The 17,937-nt window shown below is 32.4% G+C and overlaps 2 protein-coding genes across 2 annotated transcripts in view; both read left to right on the top strand.

Annotated features, from left to right (window-relative positions):
• The first annotated feature begins 4,831 nt into the window (after positions 1-4,831).
• Positions 4,832-17,937, top strand: part of LOC130654774 (uncharacterized) — a 23,884-nt gene continuing 10,778 nt past the window's right edge. The window contains exons 1-2 of the mRNA XM_057457391.1: positions 4,832-5,760; positions 14,351-17,612. Of these exons, the coding sequence (XP_057313374.1) occupies positions 5,732-5,760; positions 14,351-17,612 (3,291 nt within the window). The 5' untranslated portion in view covers positions 4,832-5,731. The remainder of the gene's footprint in view (positions 5,761-14,350; positions 17,613-17,937) is intronic.
• Positions 15,471-17,937, top strand: part of LOC130654787 (dolichol-phosphate mannosyltransferase subunit 3-like) — a 17,730-nt gene continuing 15,263 nt past the window's right edge. The window contains exon 1 of the mRNA XM_057457413.1: positions 15,471-15,482. The gene's annotated coding sequence lies outside the window, so the exon portion shown is untranslated. The remainder of the gene's footprint in view (positions 15,483-17,937) is intronic.

Raw genomic sequence — 17,937 nt, 5'->3', positions numbered from 1 at the left:
ACAAAACTCTATAATATAAACAGAAAAACTTGTAAGGAATAGACGATTTGCGTACAAATACTAGCGTAATAGTGACCACTCAACTTCACTCATGATCCCTTAGGAAATACATTGCTTGGGGTGTATTTTGTAGATTTCACACAAACTGATGTTGTATGGATAAGTTCTTTTGTGCCGTATTAGAGGTACCCATTTTAACGCCCTTTACAACTTTTTCACTTGGGGCAAATAGTTAGAATATTTTTTGAAATTATTTGTGAGAAGTTTGAATGCTGTAGACCCTGCACCTTTTAACTATAGTGTTCATCCTCGTGCCCAGGGTCTTGTGGCCCCTGAGCCATTATTTCGGATTCAGCTTTATCAACAAGGCAAAATGCCCTGGGACCGAGGTTGCATAGTGTTGGCTCTGTATTTATCTTTTTACGCACATGCTAAAAAATGTTTGATAACTATGTTGCACCCCACTAAAAAAAGACGCCCTACTATACTCTACTACTAAGAAATGCATTTTACTACGCCCTAATACAAAGAAATAAGCTCTACTACATAGAATACGCTCCACAACGCTCTACTACAGCCTACACGTTACTACAGGCTACTACGTTCTGCTATAGGCTACCACAGCCCACTACACTCTACTACGGAGAAATGCTTTCTACTACGCTCTATTGCAGAAAAATACGCTCTACCACGACCTGCTACGGAAAATAACACATCACTACGCTTTACTACACATTCTACTACAGGGAAGAAAAAAGAGTCTACTACACTCTACAACAGGCATTAATACGCTTCACTACAATCTGCTACGGAAAATTAGGCTCTTATTTACGTCAGCACGCGGTTTGAAGGGGCTTTAAAAATGTTATCTCCTACATATTCAGGAATTAATGCATTTATAATTATGTTACAAAAATAAACAAAAAAAATTTATCTCTTATAATAATACGGAGAGTGTCTGTTTGTGTGTCTGTAACAGGCAAAGTGGATGTCTTCATTTTCCTTTGATGTTGCCGAAAAATGCATCTCTAATATGTCAAATTTTCTGACGTTACGGCGCGACGTCAATAACACTACTTTAACGTCAATATCCTATATTAAATTAATGAAGCCATTACAGTGCACCTAAAACTTTGAGGCCAAATAACTTGGAAACGAGGTGGTGACGTCAATGATTTTTCACCGCGTGGGTAACTAGGGGCCACCTAGGACCAATTTGGGTTATTTTCCCAAACCTGGGTCGCCGAATCCGTTTCGGGTTGATGACGTCATCAAAAAACCTTTAAACCCTAATATCTCTGCAACGATTTATCAAAAGTACATGATCCTATACATTTTCTTGCTCAGCGTTTCAAGATCTATACGATGAAGGCAACAGATATACAAATTTCCTAAAAAAAAATTTTAAGGTCTTGACGGGCCATTGCTGACGGGCCATTTAAATGACGGTTGTTTTTCTCTGTTATTTTGCCTAAGTGGATTTTTCCACGGGCCTTATCGACTAGTCTATATAATAATACGCCAGTTCTGTCTGTCTGTGACTTTTGCAAAGTAGATTATATTCTTCACAATTTTCTTTAACAAATTCTATAAAACATCGCCTATAAAATTGTTCTGTAATTTACCAAACTTTAACGCTAAAATAGTATTGACGTCAAAGGAAAGTTAATTAAGATTAGTGAAGCCATTACAGTGCACCTAAAATTTTGAGGCCAAATAACTTAGAAACGAGTTGGTGACGTCAATGTTTTTTAACCGCGTGGGTAACTAGGGACCACCTGGGACCAATTTGGGTAATTCTCCAAACCTGGGTCCCCAAATCCGTTTCGGAATGAACGGGTTTATGACGTCATCAAAAAACCTTTAAACCACAATATTTCCGTAACCGTTGGTCAAAAGTACATGATCCTATACATTTTCTTGATCAGCGTTTCAAGATCTATACGAGGGAGGCAACAGGTACATGAATTTCTGAAAAAAAATTTTTTGTGTTTTCACGGGCCTTTGCTGACGTCAGCACAATTTTTAAACACTTATATCTCTTTTTGCGTTCCTCGAAAACATATCATCCTACACATTATTTTGATCAGCGTGATTCAACCTCTACACATTACAATAAAATAATAAAATAAATTTCTCTAACTTTTTTGGGATCTTCACTGCTGACGTCAGCAAAACATCTAAAACAACCTATTTTTCTATTGCCCATCTGCCTGAGTGGATTTCTCCACGGGCCTTATCGACTAGTCTATATAATAATATGCCAGTTCTGTCTGTCTGTCACTTTTGCAAAGTAGATTATATTCTTCACAATTTTCTTTAACAAATTCTACAAAACATCGCCTATAAAATTGTTCTGTAATTTACCAAACTTTACTGTTAAAATAGTATTGACGTCAAAGAAAAGTGTATTAAGTTAATGAAACCAATACAGTGCACTTAAAACTTTAAGGCCAAATAACTTGGAAACGAGATAGTGACGTCAATGATTTTTTACCGCGTGGGTAACTAGGGATCACCTGGGACCAATTTGGGTAAGTTTCTCAAACCTGGGTCCCCAAATCCGTTTCGGAATGGGCGGGTTGATGACGTCATCAAAAAAACCTTTAAACCCTAATATCTTTGCAACCGTTTGTCAAAAGTATATGATCCTATACATTTTCTTGATCAGTGTTTCAAGATCTATACGATACAGACAACAGGTATACAAATGTCTAAAAAAAAAAATTTTCGGTTTTGACGGGGCCATTGCTGACGTCAGCAAAATCTTTAAACCATTATATCTCATTAACATCAAAATTTTTATCCTGCTTTAGTGGATTTTTCCACGGACTTTATCGACTAGTACATTATTAATTACAACACAGAGGGCGTTAAAGAAAAGGAATGGATAAAAAATTACTCGGGTTGTGGCCCAACATACTACCGTAGATATGTGGATGACATCTTTGCTTTATTTAACGATGAAAGTGAAGCGTTGGCCTTTTTTGAATACTTGAATCAGAGACACCCTAATATAAAATTTACCTTAGAAAAACAAGTTGATGGTAAACTTCCTTTTCTTGACATTTTAATTGAGAACACCAGTGACAAATTTTATACTTCTGTGTTCCATAAGTCAACCTATACTGGCCTTTTAACTAATTATTTTAGTTTCACTCCCAAAATCTATAAAATAGGTCTCATTAAAACACTAATTGACAGGACTTTCAAAATTAACAACAGTTGGAAACACTTTGACATTAATATTAAGACTCTGACTGAAATTTTGAGAAAAAACTTTTTTACTACAAAACTGGTAAACCGCCATATTTCAAATTACCTTGATAAGAATTTTTCTACAGCTGTCAGTACAGAGACAACTAATGTATTAGAAAAGAGGTATTTTAAAATGCCTTTTATTGGCAAGTTCTCTAATACTGCCAAAGAAAAAGTCAATCAACTTGTCAATAAGATGTGTAAAGAAATCAATGTGTGCCTCGTTTTTAAGTCGTGTAAAATTAAAGATTATTTTTCTTGCAAGGACAGAGTTCCTTAATCTTTTAAATCTGGACTTTTGTTTGTGCTAGTTGTAATGCTAGCTATGTGGGTGAAACCACCAGGCACATTTCTAGTAGAGTTAAAGAACATTTGAAAACTGATAAAAACTCACAAATATTTAAGCATATGCAGTCAAATCTTAACTGTAAATTACTATGTAACGAAAATTGTTTTTCTATTTTGGATTATGCAGACACTGATTGGCAGAGGAAACTCAAAGAGGGTATGTATATTTCTTGGTTGAAACCAGACCTCAATAAACAAGTTAAGCATTGCATCATCAATTTATCCGTTTAATTTTATGTTTTGTATTAGCCGCTTGTTCATTATCGTTTCTGTTACTTAGATATTGATTTAGCATGTGTAAATTCATTTAATAAAATTAAAAAATTGTACTTTTGGGAAATATTTAATTGTCTTAAACAAATTGTGTATATAAATTTTATTTAACTAACTTTTGTTAGTTTATCTAATATTATTTTGTCAATATGGATTAGCTTGTGTATAATTCATATAAAATTGTACTTTTGGGAAATATTTAAATAACTTTCGAAAAAAAAAAAATTTTTGTATAAAGAGTGTATGTATCAACTTTTGTATAATATTCTGAAGATGACTTTGGTAAAGTCGAAACATGTTAAAAATAAAACGTGTCGTAATTTTTATGAAAATACTTTGCAATCTTGTGTTGCTACGAAGTTTTGAAAACACAGAGAAAACAATTAAACTAGTGACTTAACGTCGTTTTCGCCAGAACTCTTTGAGAAACGCTTTTCTAATGATTTAACGCAAAAAGTTAACAAAAAACAGAAAGTGAAAATTGAAAAAATTGTGAAAGAACGAGAAATGTTTTTGGATTCGTACGTCAGAGCAATAACCACAATTGAGACTGCGCCGATCACTTCGCTGATTAAAATTTTCCGCCTTATTTCAATACAGCACCCGCTTTTTGGAGTTTTTTACATGATTTTAGAGACTCAAGCATAATACCTCACTTGTGTTTTATTTCATACCGTTTATACTGTTCCCAAATTTCTAAGAGTCAACTGGTCATTAAACCGTGCAAAAAGTGAGCGCAATTTACTCAAGTAATTTTTTTCAGTTTCACCAGTTACTTATTTGTTAGAAATTTCAGAGGGATGGTTAATAAAGGAAGCATTATAAGTTTAGCGCTAACTAACTATCTTTTCATTTTCTATAAATTGAAAACTTTCCACACAGTCCTTAGTATTTAAAATTTCTGCTCTATTTCTTTGTTCATACTGAATTTCTGCTTTTTAAAAATAGTTTATTTTGTACATATTAAAAACAGACATCTTTTTTATTGGGCTAAACGTTTGGAAAGATTTATAAGTTTTCGCGTCTGTCAACGTACCTTCTTTCTTGCCCATAAAAAATAACGTATGAGGGCACGAATCGAGTCATATTACACACGGAGTGTGTAAAATTCAGCAGTCATCCAAAATGAATTAAAGGTCTGCCCCCTGACAGTTCTCTTCTTCATTTTCGTGTCCAAAAAGATTGAACGAGGTATTTGCTTTCTCGGTATCTCACTTTTGCTTGCATTTTGATTTTATAACATATTTTTTTCAAGATTTTTTAACATGGAACAACTTCGTTTGAAGCTCTTAATTGTGTTACAGTTTTTTTTAATTACTGCCTAACCTAGAGTGGAGAACGGCTATGTGTGAATTGAACCAACAATCTCCTTTTGACATAAAGAAGTCAAACGCTCTACTGGACTAGAGCTACTAAACACCGCCATGATAGGGTTGCTGCAATGTGATCGTTTAGCTTTTCCCCAAATTGTTTGCGGTATGCGCGAAATATCTAATGAAAGCATTTTAGGAAATTCAAAGGCACGGGGTCTGGTAGTTCGCGCAGATGCAGCAAATGTTTTCTGGTCATGAAAGTAAATAAAATAATATGACGCTCTGTTTTTAACCACCAGGGAGAAGAGTTGACCTAATTTTTTGTAAACAAACAAATCTGTATAAATTTTGTAAACATGGCGGTGGAATGGCGATCTGTTGATCCAACTAAAAGTAAATTTATTTCACACATTACCTCGTTATACAATCCTTTAAAGGACTATAACTAACTTTCCGCTTGAAATCAACACACTATGTCTGAGCCTTGCCGCTAAATTTTTTTGCTGCTGCCTGATGACCAGAAGAATAGTTGTGTTCACATGTTTGCAACCTTATTTCCTAATTTTGCGTAAGTTTTTCAAAATGTGTTTTTTTATTCTTGTTTAAGTAGCTAGCCTATGAAATTTGTCACTAGGAAGTCTAGAAACAATGTGCTAATGCAGAGAATGCACTTTATGCCAATGTCTTGCCCCAAATCAATGCAAAAAAAGGACTCACCCAATATTGAGGCATGTCTTATTTAATTGGGAAGGTGCAAAATTACTTGATCTTGAAATTTTACCTGATCAAGTTACCCGATTAGGCTAAAGTGCTATACTGATTATAAAATGGTTATTTACAAAAACAAACAAATGGCTCCCTATCCTTTTCTCCCTGTGTATGATTTTCAAAAAGCATGCAGTTTTGACTTAATCTTATAATTATGTTTTGTGTATCTTAATTAGGTGTCATCACCCAAATTAGATTTCGATATTCTGCTAATTAGGAACAATACATCAAGTTAGCAGTGTTTGGTTCATAAGCAGTTTCCCTGACTGCTTGCCTACCGCACTATATTTCCCCTGTGTTTTTCTAGTTATATGTTAACTTAGCAGTATAAATACATAGCTAGGTGGTAATATTTGTAGTCTAATGGTATATGTGCGAAAGTATGTGTGCATGGCATCAGATATGATTGCACCTTTGCAGTTATAAAACTACAAATCATTTTAATTATTAAATATTTAGATATTTCATAAACAAAAGCTCAGACCTCGAAATTACAGTACAGTCCAGATGTAAGCGTACGCGTACGCTCAAGTTTCACACCTTTTTCTCGGAGGTGGTAGTTGTTTGTCTTTTGTTCTTATTAATTATCTTGCGAGTCTTGTAAGTCATTAACTTGCGCGTAATAAACAAAAGATTATTGAAGAAAAAATAGCTTATTATAACTGCGCGTAACTATTGTTAAATAGTGTTAACATAACTATTCCCGATAGCATAATTGCAAATGTTATTAACTCTATCAAGGTGACACGAAGAGCCATTGTTTAATATTTTTATTATTAAACTCACACAGTAAAAACGCAAATATGCAGTAAACAGTTCTATTAGCAAGAATACTAAAAACAACAACAAATAAATACAAAGAGCAGCGAGCATACACAAAAACAACTAAATATATACAACGATAAATGAGTGAGCATACTACTATATAAAGATGAAGTAGCTAATATAAAGCTGAGTCTATATTACAAATATATACATAGTAGGTAATGCGAATATCTAGAAAGTAATTAGCAGGGAGGGCGGAGGAGCAAATTCGGCTGAAGAACTGAAGAGGAAAATGAAAACCATGTGCCAACTATATATACTCTGAGGCAAGGGATTCTGGAAGGAACCTTCTAGAAGGAGTAGGGCTGACCCGCATGGAGTGGAGTACTAGGGTACTCAATGGGGGTATGTACATACTGTGGAATTTAAACACTGATAAACAAGATTTATCAGTCACAACAAATGTTTTGCGTGGAAACTAAATAAACTAGCAAGAAGGCATTGTTGGTTGCGCGGGTTAAATAAAGCTTTTAAGTGATAGAAATTATTATATTTTAACAAAGATTGAAACTTTAATTTTAATAGAAATGTTTTTTTAGAATGCATTTTAAAACTTTAAAAACGAAAAACGGCGATAGAAATGTTTTTTTAGATCGCATTTTAAAAGCTTAAAAACGAAAAATGGTGATAGAAATGTTTTTTTAGATCGCATTTTAAAAGTTTAAAAAACGAAAAACTGCTATAGAAAAGCTTTGTTAGATCGCATTTTAAAAGTTTAGATAACAAAAAGCCGCTATAGAAATGTTTTTTTAGATCGTATTTTAAAAGTTTAAAAACGAAAAGCGGCGATAGAAATGTTTTTTAGATCGCATTTTAAAAGTTTAAAAACGAAAAACCACTATAGAAATGTTTTTTTAGATCGCATTTTAAAAGTTTAAAAACGAAAAACGGCAATAGAAATTTTTTTTTAAGATCGCATTTTGAAAGTAAGAGCTTGTGTTTTTTAAATATATCAGATTAAAATCGTGTTACTATAATTAGTTTCATTGTTAAAAAAAATTAAAATTCAATGGCCTTCGCGTTTAATTTATTCTCGCGCAGAGTATTGTTTTTAAACAATGTTTCTTGCTATGCTTTTGTTTTTAACACGAAGCAATTATTTTCACGCAATTTGAAAGGAACTTGCTATCCTATTGTTATCTGGACTGTACTGTAGCCCCAAAACCCGTCTGTAATAAATTGCTGACAACATAGTCGTTTGCAGCAGCAAAGCGAAAAAGTGACTCGTCGGCAATTTTGAAAATATTATTTAAATATTAGTATCTAGCGTAATTATTTTTTACTTCAACCTTGATAACTAAGCAAAACTTTTAACGGAAACTTTTACCGATATCTAAAAATAACAAAAAAACTACATTATTTGCAATGTTTCAGGTGTTTCACACACCTATTTTCAAGCGGTGTTCACTTGCTCGAACCTTAAGATGACGCGACGTCTCACCTATATAGGTGGCGTTGCAGCACGTAAAACATTGTATTTATAAAATTAGTATTTAATCTGTAACTATGGTTACTGTTAAACTTGTATATATTTAGAAAACATTTGTACGTTTTTGATTGGTTGAAATGGGTGTGTGAAACACCGGAAATGTCGCAAATAATGTAGTTTTTTTGTTGTCAAAAATAAACAGCACAAAACAAATTTTTCTATAACGATTTCGACCACCAGATTAAATCGATTGTTATTAACGTTACCAATATGTCTGTAGAAGGCAGTGGACGCATTAAGCAAGTGGATCAGAACAGCCTCGGCAGTTCTTTGCTGTCCCGAAATGAAACACTAATTTCGATGGATGAAAGGTAAATTTACAAACAATATAATTAACAAAGCACTAATTACAGGTGAGTTAAATCTAGTTCAATTTCAATATAAAAAATGTAATTTCTTAAAGGAACAACAGTGCATATGTGAGATTGGAACCCGCAAGCTTTTGCTTGCCAGTCATTGCTCTATGGACTGTGTTATCGTTACAATGCTATTTGCTATCTCCCCAGCACATGTAGTAGCATTGGATCTATAGCATAGTCTGTGGAGCAATAGGTCGGTAAACAAAAGGTCAGGCTCTGTTGGGCAAGTCCCTCTCACGGTTGTAAAGAGCTTAACAAGTGCTGTAAATTTGATTCATTGGTTGGCATTTAAGCCTCGATTGTGGATAAAAAGGTATGTTGCAAGGAGGACATATGCATCCCCTCGTGGTATGTTGCAAAAAGGTAGCCTCCTCTACTACATGTGCTAGGGGGACAGCATCAGATCGATAGCACAGTCAGTACAGATATCGATCATCATCATCTTTGCAGCAATTATAAAGATAGTGTGCAGGGTTACTTATAAAATGTAATATTAAGCTATGTTTATAAGTAGAAACCAATAAACTTTTTAATGCATTTTAAGCATTATTTAGAAAGAAAGTTTAAGAAAGTAAAAATACCTCCTTAAAAATAGCAAGACCACTTAGAGACTTTATACAACAAGCGTTTTTACATTTGTCATATATGAAAGCAAGTCAAAGATTTTTAATACTTTTGCTGCATGCTTTACATTTCGTTAAGTTGTTCAAAGTTGTTGTTTTTTTGTTTGTTTGTTTTTAGGCAGGGTGGTTAAGGATTTTTTTTTGATTGGTGTAAAATAGCTTTAAAGAGACCTGGATGTTTTACTTTTTTGTACAACTTTGAACAATTTAGAATAAATAGGAAGTTTTATTTGTTGTTTGTTTTTGAAAGTTTTGATTGCAGGAACTGATTTTTCATGGTTGCATTAGTAGATGAATGATACCACTATACTCACAAGTTTTGTTGTTGCGGCTAAAAAATATAATAAAATACATGTGTGCCGCTTAAAAATGTTAAATAAATCATTAAGTTGAAAAAAGTTAGCACCATTTTTTATTAAATTTGGCATGGTTAATTCCCATGTGATATTTTAACTAACCAGGATATTATAAAGTCATGGCAAACGGTTTAATGAATATGTGAGGTAAGTTAAACTTTATTTAAATTTGAAACACTGCAATCACTAAATAAAACATAACAAAAACAAGCCAAACCAAACAAATAATTTGCCTAAACTATTCTGGTATAAAATGTGTTAAAAAACTTAAACATCTAAGCCTGGTTCCTTTTAAAATTTTAAAATTTTACAACTTTTTAGCAACACTAAAAATAGAAACCTAAAATTATACAACTAAATTAGAGACAAAATTGACTGAATTCTGTAACTACATAATATCCAACACAACTTAACAGCAAAATCCAAAGAATTCGAACATAAAAATATACAAATGTATTGCAATAAAGTTTACAAGATTTCTGCAATGATTATAAAGCATCATGGAGATAATTCTCTTTTTTACTTGACTCACCAAAGTCTCTCTGTTTTAAATTTTTGCCCAATCAGATGGGCAGCTTACACCAGCATGACTGTAATATGTTTATGAGCAGAATTTTTACTATGACTTTAGTATTTAGGATTCACAGGCCTGGATATGATATAGGTAAACATCATCATTGCCTACCCAATTTCCTTACATGTCATGGGTTGCTGTGGCCAGACCTTTTTAAGGCTAAGTTTTTATTGTTCATCAGAAGTTAATAACAAGACAAAACATCATTTCAAAGGAAAGACTAAGCATAAAATTCTTCTTGTTTTGTGGGTTTTATGTTTCATTTGAATGGAGTTTACAAACATGAGCTTATTTTTTTGCTTTTATAATTTTTTACTTCTTTTGCTTCTTGCCAATTGTATAACATCAAAGAACAATCTTTACAGATATTACTAACCATCTTGTGTTGTTTAGTTTTTTTAAAAAGCAAATGCGTAGTTCTTAGAGACAAAAAACAATTTCATGTTTGACTCAGAATAAAGTGTGTTTTAAGGATAAGACACTGTTGAAACACTTACATTTAGAAAAATATTCAATGGTTATATATCTCTCAATGAAGGTTAAGAGAATTGAGACGATAAAAAATATTTTAACACAGGTTTATATATTTCTTTTAAAATAAAAATCAAAATCTATTTATGCCTTGGTATCAGTTGAATGTATTAAAGTGGTCAGAGATAAGAAAGCTAAGAAAGTAAACCATGTTAATTTGTTATAACTATAGCCATAAAACAACAAATATACTGTTAATGAAACACTGCCATCATTGTAAATTAATAGCTAATTTGTTTGTGTCTTATTGCACAACTTTTGATTTTCCAGAAATAGCAGACAAGTAAAAAAGATTACTGTCATTTTAAAGTTTTTTTTATTTAGACTTTTTTATTTGTCCGAACAACAACAATAATAATTACCTTAGCAGATACAGGATATTTTATTGATGTTCTGGCTCATTATGGTTTCCATAATTGCTTTATTCACTACTATATAGTTCAAAGTTCCTTCATCCTCATTAGTTGGTGTAATATATGTGAATATTTTCATGCTGTATTACTAAATCACTTTTTAAATCGATTAGTATAACTTTATAAGAAAAAGATCAGGGAATTTTAGTTTTACTTTTGGGAGTCTTATTACATTTGCAAGATTCTTTGTTGAAAGCATCATCCAGTGTTTATTTAATATTATAATATTACATATAATACTTTGTTACAATAACCTATTGTGATATGAAAAATAAGTATTGAGGATGGTAAATGGTGATATCACTCTCTGTGGACATTAAAGGTAAAGGTATAAAATCAAATATAAAAATTATTAATAAAATTTACTTAAAAAAAGTATGTAAATTATGTTTATGTTTATTAAACTTTTACCAAAACCCAAATAAAGTGTTGCTAAAAGTTCGAGTGTTTTCGTATCATACCAAAGGATTAACAAATATAAAGTCAAGCAATTACAGAGTTCTTAAAATAAATTATTCCTCATGAAAGCATTATCTTATGATTTCCCCATTAGTTTTTATACACCCTCATGGAGTATAATTTGAATAAATTTCTTATAACTTTATCTATGCAGTACCAATAGGAGGTGTTAAGAATTAAGATCACACATGAAAGTTTAAATACTGATTTAACATTTTTTTATTTATCTTTTATATCCTTTCGAGACAAAGCCCTTAAAAGTCTGAACAGCCCACTTGTCACTAGGGTTATTCTCTAAGTATTCACACCATTTATATCAAGTGTTAAAATATTTGAACTGTTTTAAAACGTTCTAAACTTATTAGGAGAGATCATATTTAACATTGTTTTTAATTAAGCTTACAAAGCATTATATTTGTCATGTAAATGAAAGTCAAATAACTTTGTGTTAATCCCCTGGACAACAAAAACCATATTAAATTTCTAACGGAAGTACTACAAAGCACATCTTGGTTGGTTTAGTGCAGAGATTTTAATCACTTATTAAGTGGTAGGAAATATTTTAAAACTATACATTGACAACGAGTTTGTTGATATTCTAAGCAACAAGTTCATAGCAGTATTTTTATAGCAATTGTCTTGTTTGGAATATTTTTTGCATGCTTTCAAAGGTATCTTAGTAATATCTTTTCTTTCTCTGGTAAAATACTTGGGAGGAACTTTGTAGCTTATTATTAAATTGGTAAGTTTTACAATTTATTTTGTGCTTGGTTATTTATCTGTGCTGCTTATTTCTATATGATTTTTTTATTTTTTTTTATTTATAATTTTTGAACTAATATTTTTCTAGTGGATAAGCTGTTTAAGCTTTTAATTTTCATTGAATTATTCATACAGCATGGGCTCTGTGCCAATAACGAAAATATAACAGTTGAAAAGTCACATGAAAACTTACAGATATTTCTATATTTAATTGATAACACTCTATGAAAGGAAGTGATTCAGCTGAATGTCTGGCTTCTACTGTTTAAGTAGCAACCTTTATTCTAAAGCAGAAGGTACACCCACAGTGTGTTGGTTTTGATGTCACAGTAAAAACTTTGTGAAAAATATAATCATCCGTAACTCTCTTTGTTACGGCCATTTTATTAGGATCAAATAGGTCATTCATAATGTTAGGAAATTTTTAAATTGAAAACTTACTACTATTATGTGGTCAATGTCAACTTTTTTTATCAGTGACATAAATGTGCATGTGTTTGTTTTTCTAATATTTTGCTTCCATAGGTTTTGTAGGAATTTTATTTGTTTTAACTTCGACGCATTTTGTACTAGTAAGTAATGTGTAATGTTTTGATTTTGTATTCCTCTTGTAAACAATTTGGTATGTATTTTAGAATATCTATTAAATAATGCTGTCAGTTATATTGTTCCAGACAGTTGCTTGGTTTTTATGTTATTTTTTATTATTTTTGTGCTGTGTGACTTTAATCTTTGATTTATTAGAGATCAGTTGTTGTTATAACGATTCTTTTTACTGCCTACATCTTATTAAACAAAATCAATTTGATTTCTGTTTGGTTGTTTTGTAGAAGATTTTTTTAATCTTTGATTCCTTAAGTTTAGTAGCAAAGAGGACTGTATGATAATAACGAAAAAAGTTTCTTTTTTTAAAATAATCTTAAGTTTGTAACACATGAGTATTCCATGAAATCCACATTTCAACCCTGTTTGGTATTGGGGAGGTATAAGGTGCAGCTAATTCAAATTTAATATTTTCTGAATTACTTGCCCAATTGTTATAAGCTTTGTAAATACAAGGCTGGTTTCTGCTCCAAAAATTTTGACATTGCGCAAAACAACAATAGTAAACTCTCCTAAATGGAAAACACTAGAAATAAATTCTGACCTAATGATCGTATACATGAAAATTTGTTTTGATTTCCAACATTTTTGTTAAGTTTTTCCTAACTGTGGAATCGATTTTTCTGAATTAATGCAATTCCAATGTAATATTAAATTTTGAGGCATTTTGCTTATAATTATCTGTTTTTATGTGCAAGAAATATGTTTTCAACCATTTATTACTAACACAAAATCAAAATAGAGTGGCAAAATATTCCTCAAAACATTCACAAACACGATTTTGATAGGTACCATTATTTTCCCCTATTTTGAAAAAGATTTCTGGCCCCATAAAACCCATACCAAATAGTGTTATGTAAGTGCATGCAACTATTGTGCGTGCGCATATATTTTTATTTTTATTCTTTGTTATAACAATTCAAATAAGTACCTGGGTTTTGTTAGCACCTTGTTGTGATTAAGCATCAATCCAAAAGTTTATTTGAATCACTATTGTATGCTTGTTTTGTTTTCATGCAAACATGTTTCCTGAAATTAATAAAATATGTTTCATGCCCTTCTTATGTAATTTTGTGATTACCACCTCTTTTGTTGAAGTTATGGTTTGAGGTATTTTTTTTTGTATTATGTGAGCACATTTTAACTGCAATCTTTGTGGTTGATATTATTTCCTGCAACTTTATTTTTCACTCACTGCTCCCTTCCTAACATAAATGTTGTCTTTGTTCTTTCGTTATGTGAGCACATTTCTCTACAATCTTAAGGTCCATATTATTTCCTGATACATTCTCTGTGGTTACTGCACCTTCCCTATTAATTACGTATAATTTTGATACATTAGATTTGTAGGTAAAAAGCTTTCGAAATACATAACACATAAAACTTCTTGTTCTAGAAAAAAAATGATAACCGATGCTGGAAGTGACTACTATCAGTTATGTTACGATGATGATGATGTTTCTTTACCAGACGAAAACAAAATTATACAGGAGGTTAATAAGAAGAAAGAGTTCTTATGTGAACACTACACATCTTCACCTCGCCTAATTCGTAGCAAATTCAAAATTGAAGCAGATAATGACTTTTTAACGTCATGTTCAGAGGTATTGGAAGAAGCAAATTCAATACTGTACAAATCCTCTGAAGGATATCAACCACCATCAGAACGCTATTCATCTGATTTCTTTCGAACAGCAGATGGGTCTATGGATTCAACAGCTTTAGAAGAGAGTGCACTTCCTACCCCAGAAAATAGTGTGACAACAGATTTTGTATTAGAATATGAAGATGACATAGATGTTAACAATGTTTATGTTTATGACGATATTGAATTTCAACACAATCGAAGGGAATCACCTGATCGTCTGCTAGCAAAACCTAACATGGATAGAAGATATACATATTCAAGCGGTATTTCTTCAGGGTCTCCCACAGGATCCTCAGCAAGCAGTTTAAGCATGGAGATTGAAAAATTACAGCATATTCATTCTTCTGGATCTATTGTGAGTTCTACTGAAACTTTAAAGAGGACTAAGAGCTATGATAGCAACCAGCTATGGGCAAAATCTTCTTTCAGTCGATCATCAACTCCCACAGGCAGAAAGTCACCTTTACTGGACTTTTTCCTTGGTAAAAGTAAAGTATATGAATTTGATGATGATTTTAATGTAACAAAGAAAAAAAAACAGCCAAAGCACAAAAAGTCTTTTGATTCAGTACGTTCAAGTTCACCGTTTATGTTTAATTTGAGAAAATGCAGCTCTTTGACATCAAAGGATAAGTTCAAGAATCGTAAGTACAGCAAATCTTTGCCTGAGGTGAAAAAGGATTTAACTAATGGAGTTACAGATGATTCAAATACGAAAACAAGACTGCAACAACCGTCTCCTTTTGTGAAAACAATATTCCAGTATGTAGAATCTTCTTTTGATGATGAATTGTATGGAATAAGTGGGTTTAACACAAAGAATGACAGTACAACACCTGTTTTCTCATGTAGCAATGGAAAGGTTTTGCCTGAGTTTAAGTCAAATTCACTTCCTCGTAAGAATAGGAACAAAAATTACTTACTGTCTCCTATTGTGAAGACTATTACACAAAATTCTCAAGAACCATTCTTGCTATCATCTGGAAGAAGAGTATCAGAAAATTCAGATTTCTTTATCTCTGTTGTCGCATATTTAGACAGAATACGTAAGGCGCAGCAGAAGCCCACCATAGCCTCAAAACGCAGACCAAGGCAAAAAAGATATAGATCAGATCCAGGGAGTGTGGCAAAATTTCTAAAAGACATTGAAATTCCTGATGAAGATAAAACAATGGAACGTCATTTATTTCATGAAACAGCACCATATCAACAAAATGCAGTTAACAAAAACAATATGTCAATAAGTCTTCATAAACGATTTGCTAATCTTAATGATAATCCCCTTCTAACATCATCATCTACAGGTGTAGTGCCTAGTTATTCGGATCCAATGATTAATTCAATATCTCGATCATCAACACCTACACCAAAACCTAACAAGAATAATTCTCAATTGTCCAGAAGAACAAGAAGCCTGAAAAGCATTTTTACACCCTTTAAGAAAAGAAACAAAGAAACTGACAAACTAAAACAGCGTGATAGCATATCGTTACAATTGCAGAGTCTTTGTAATCTAGAGGATGACCTGTCCAATAGGCAGTCACAATGTAATTCTAGAGATTCTCGTTCAGATCTACAAAATTTCATCAGAGAGTTTGAACAACATGAAAACGAGAGTCAGTTGTTTCCAATATCAAGGACAGACTGTGATCTAGATCTGGAAACACTTATCCGTCAAAACCATATAAAGACTGAAGATATTTGCAAAAATGTTGATAAAAATAAAATTCCTTATGCCTATGACAATTTTACCGACTTACCCAGCAACCTTTCAGATCAGATGCTTGCGATTGAGCTTTTAAGAAAGTTAGAACGTTTAGAAGAAAAACAATCTTGTGATGTAAATATTGATAAGTACGAGAAACGTTTTTCTACCTCACCTGAAACTTCTGTTTGTGTAAAAGATGATACTTGTGAAGAAGGCGGCTATGATAAACATAACAGTGAAGGTGTTGACTTAAGCAGTCATTTTGATTACTCTTCACAGTTAGGTGAAGATATAATCGCAGGAACTGAAAAAGATGCGTGGAGAGAAAACAGCAGTATTATTAGAAGAAACTCGAACAGTCATGAAAACGGTCCTCATCAAAATATGACGCTGGGAGTACAACTGGAATCACCATCCATTATGGAGGAAGTAGTTGACAAACCAAACAAAGTGAGTAAACGTTTGAAAGGGAAGTCTAAGAAAAAATATGGACGTTCAAATTCAGATGACATTGAATATTGGACAGGTTCATTCAAAAACAGTCCTCCCCGAAATCGACAAGGAAAGAATGATAAAGACACTACAGAAAATATAAAAGGAAAAAGTGTTTTTAACATACGACGACAGTTTGAATCTTTTCGAAAGAAAGAAAAGAAAGAAAAAGTTTCCAAAGGTGCAGAAGAGAACAGCAACATGGAGTTGGAGGAAAGTAGAAAAGTAAAAAAGAAAAGCATAACAAAACCCCCGGAGGATGCAAAGCAGGAATCACCAGATGCATGTGATTATGACAGCAAAAGACTTGCAAGTTTCTCTACTATCAGATCTGTGTTTGAAACTCAGGGTCAATGTACTCCTCCTTTTAATAAGCTAAGAACACAATCACTTGTTAACAAGTCACTTTCAAATTACCAAAACGATGATCATAATAGAGAATCTGATGAAACCAGCAATTCTACCGAGTGTGAAGATGGGGTTGTTAACACACCAGGATCAGTTTTGCATGCTATGAAGCAAAAATTCGAACAGTTATCTGAAGATGCTGCTTCTCCTTTACTAGGTAATGCTAGAAAGCGCTGCTCGCCCAAACAATCAAGTAATTCAAAAGAAGAAGTTATAAAAGTTAATGTTGATAAATCAGTCTATGATGATTGTTTGCCCCTTAATAAGAATGAAGATCAAAATGTTGAATGTCCCACCATTGAGACTGCAATCGAGGATGAAGATGAGGATGAAAAGATTGGTAAAGATATCAATGAAGATGAATGGTGTGTTTTGGAAGATGTAATTCCCACAAAACTACAGGTATGTAACATTTGATGTTGAGACATGCTTTAATAGGTAGATCCAGCATTGATTTATAATTTTTATTTAAATTTAACTTAAATTTCTGGAAACCTAAAAAAAGTTTAATTAAAAATGTTGCATCGTAATTTTTAGTTTTTTTAACTTTCACAAAGTAATACTTTATAGTCACAACTACTTAGTTAATGGAATAATAATGAATAGGTAATAAAGGCAACCCATCCTTTCTTCTCTTTTGGAATTTTTTCTTTTACGAAAGAGTGGAACGAAAACATTGTTACGTTGTGTGTTATTTCGTATAATTTGCAGTGTTTATCAGTTATTA

The sequence above is a fragment of the Hydractinia symbiolongicarpus genome, chromosome 8 (genome assembly GCF_029227915.1).
Source record: "Hydractinia symbiolongicarpus strain clone_291-10 chromosome 8, HSymV2.1, whole genome shotgun sequence".
NCBI lineage: Eukaryota > Metazoa > Cnidaria > Hydrozoa > Anthoathecata > Hydractiniidae > Hydractinia > Hydractinia symbiolongicarpus.
The sequence above is the reverse complement of the archived record's forward strand: the minus strand, read 5'-3'. Positions and strand labels throughout refer to the sequence as shown.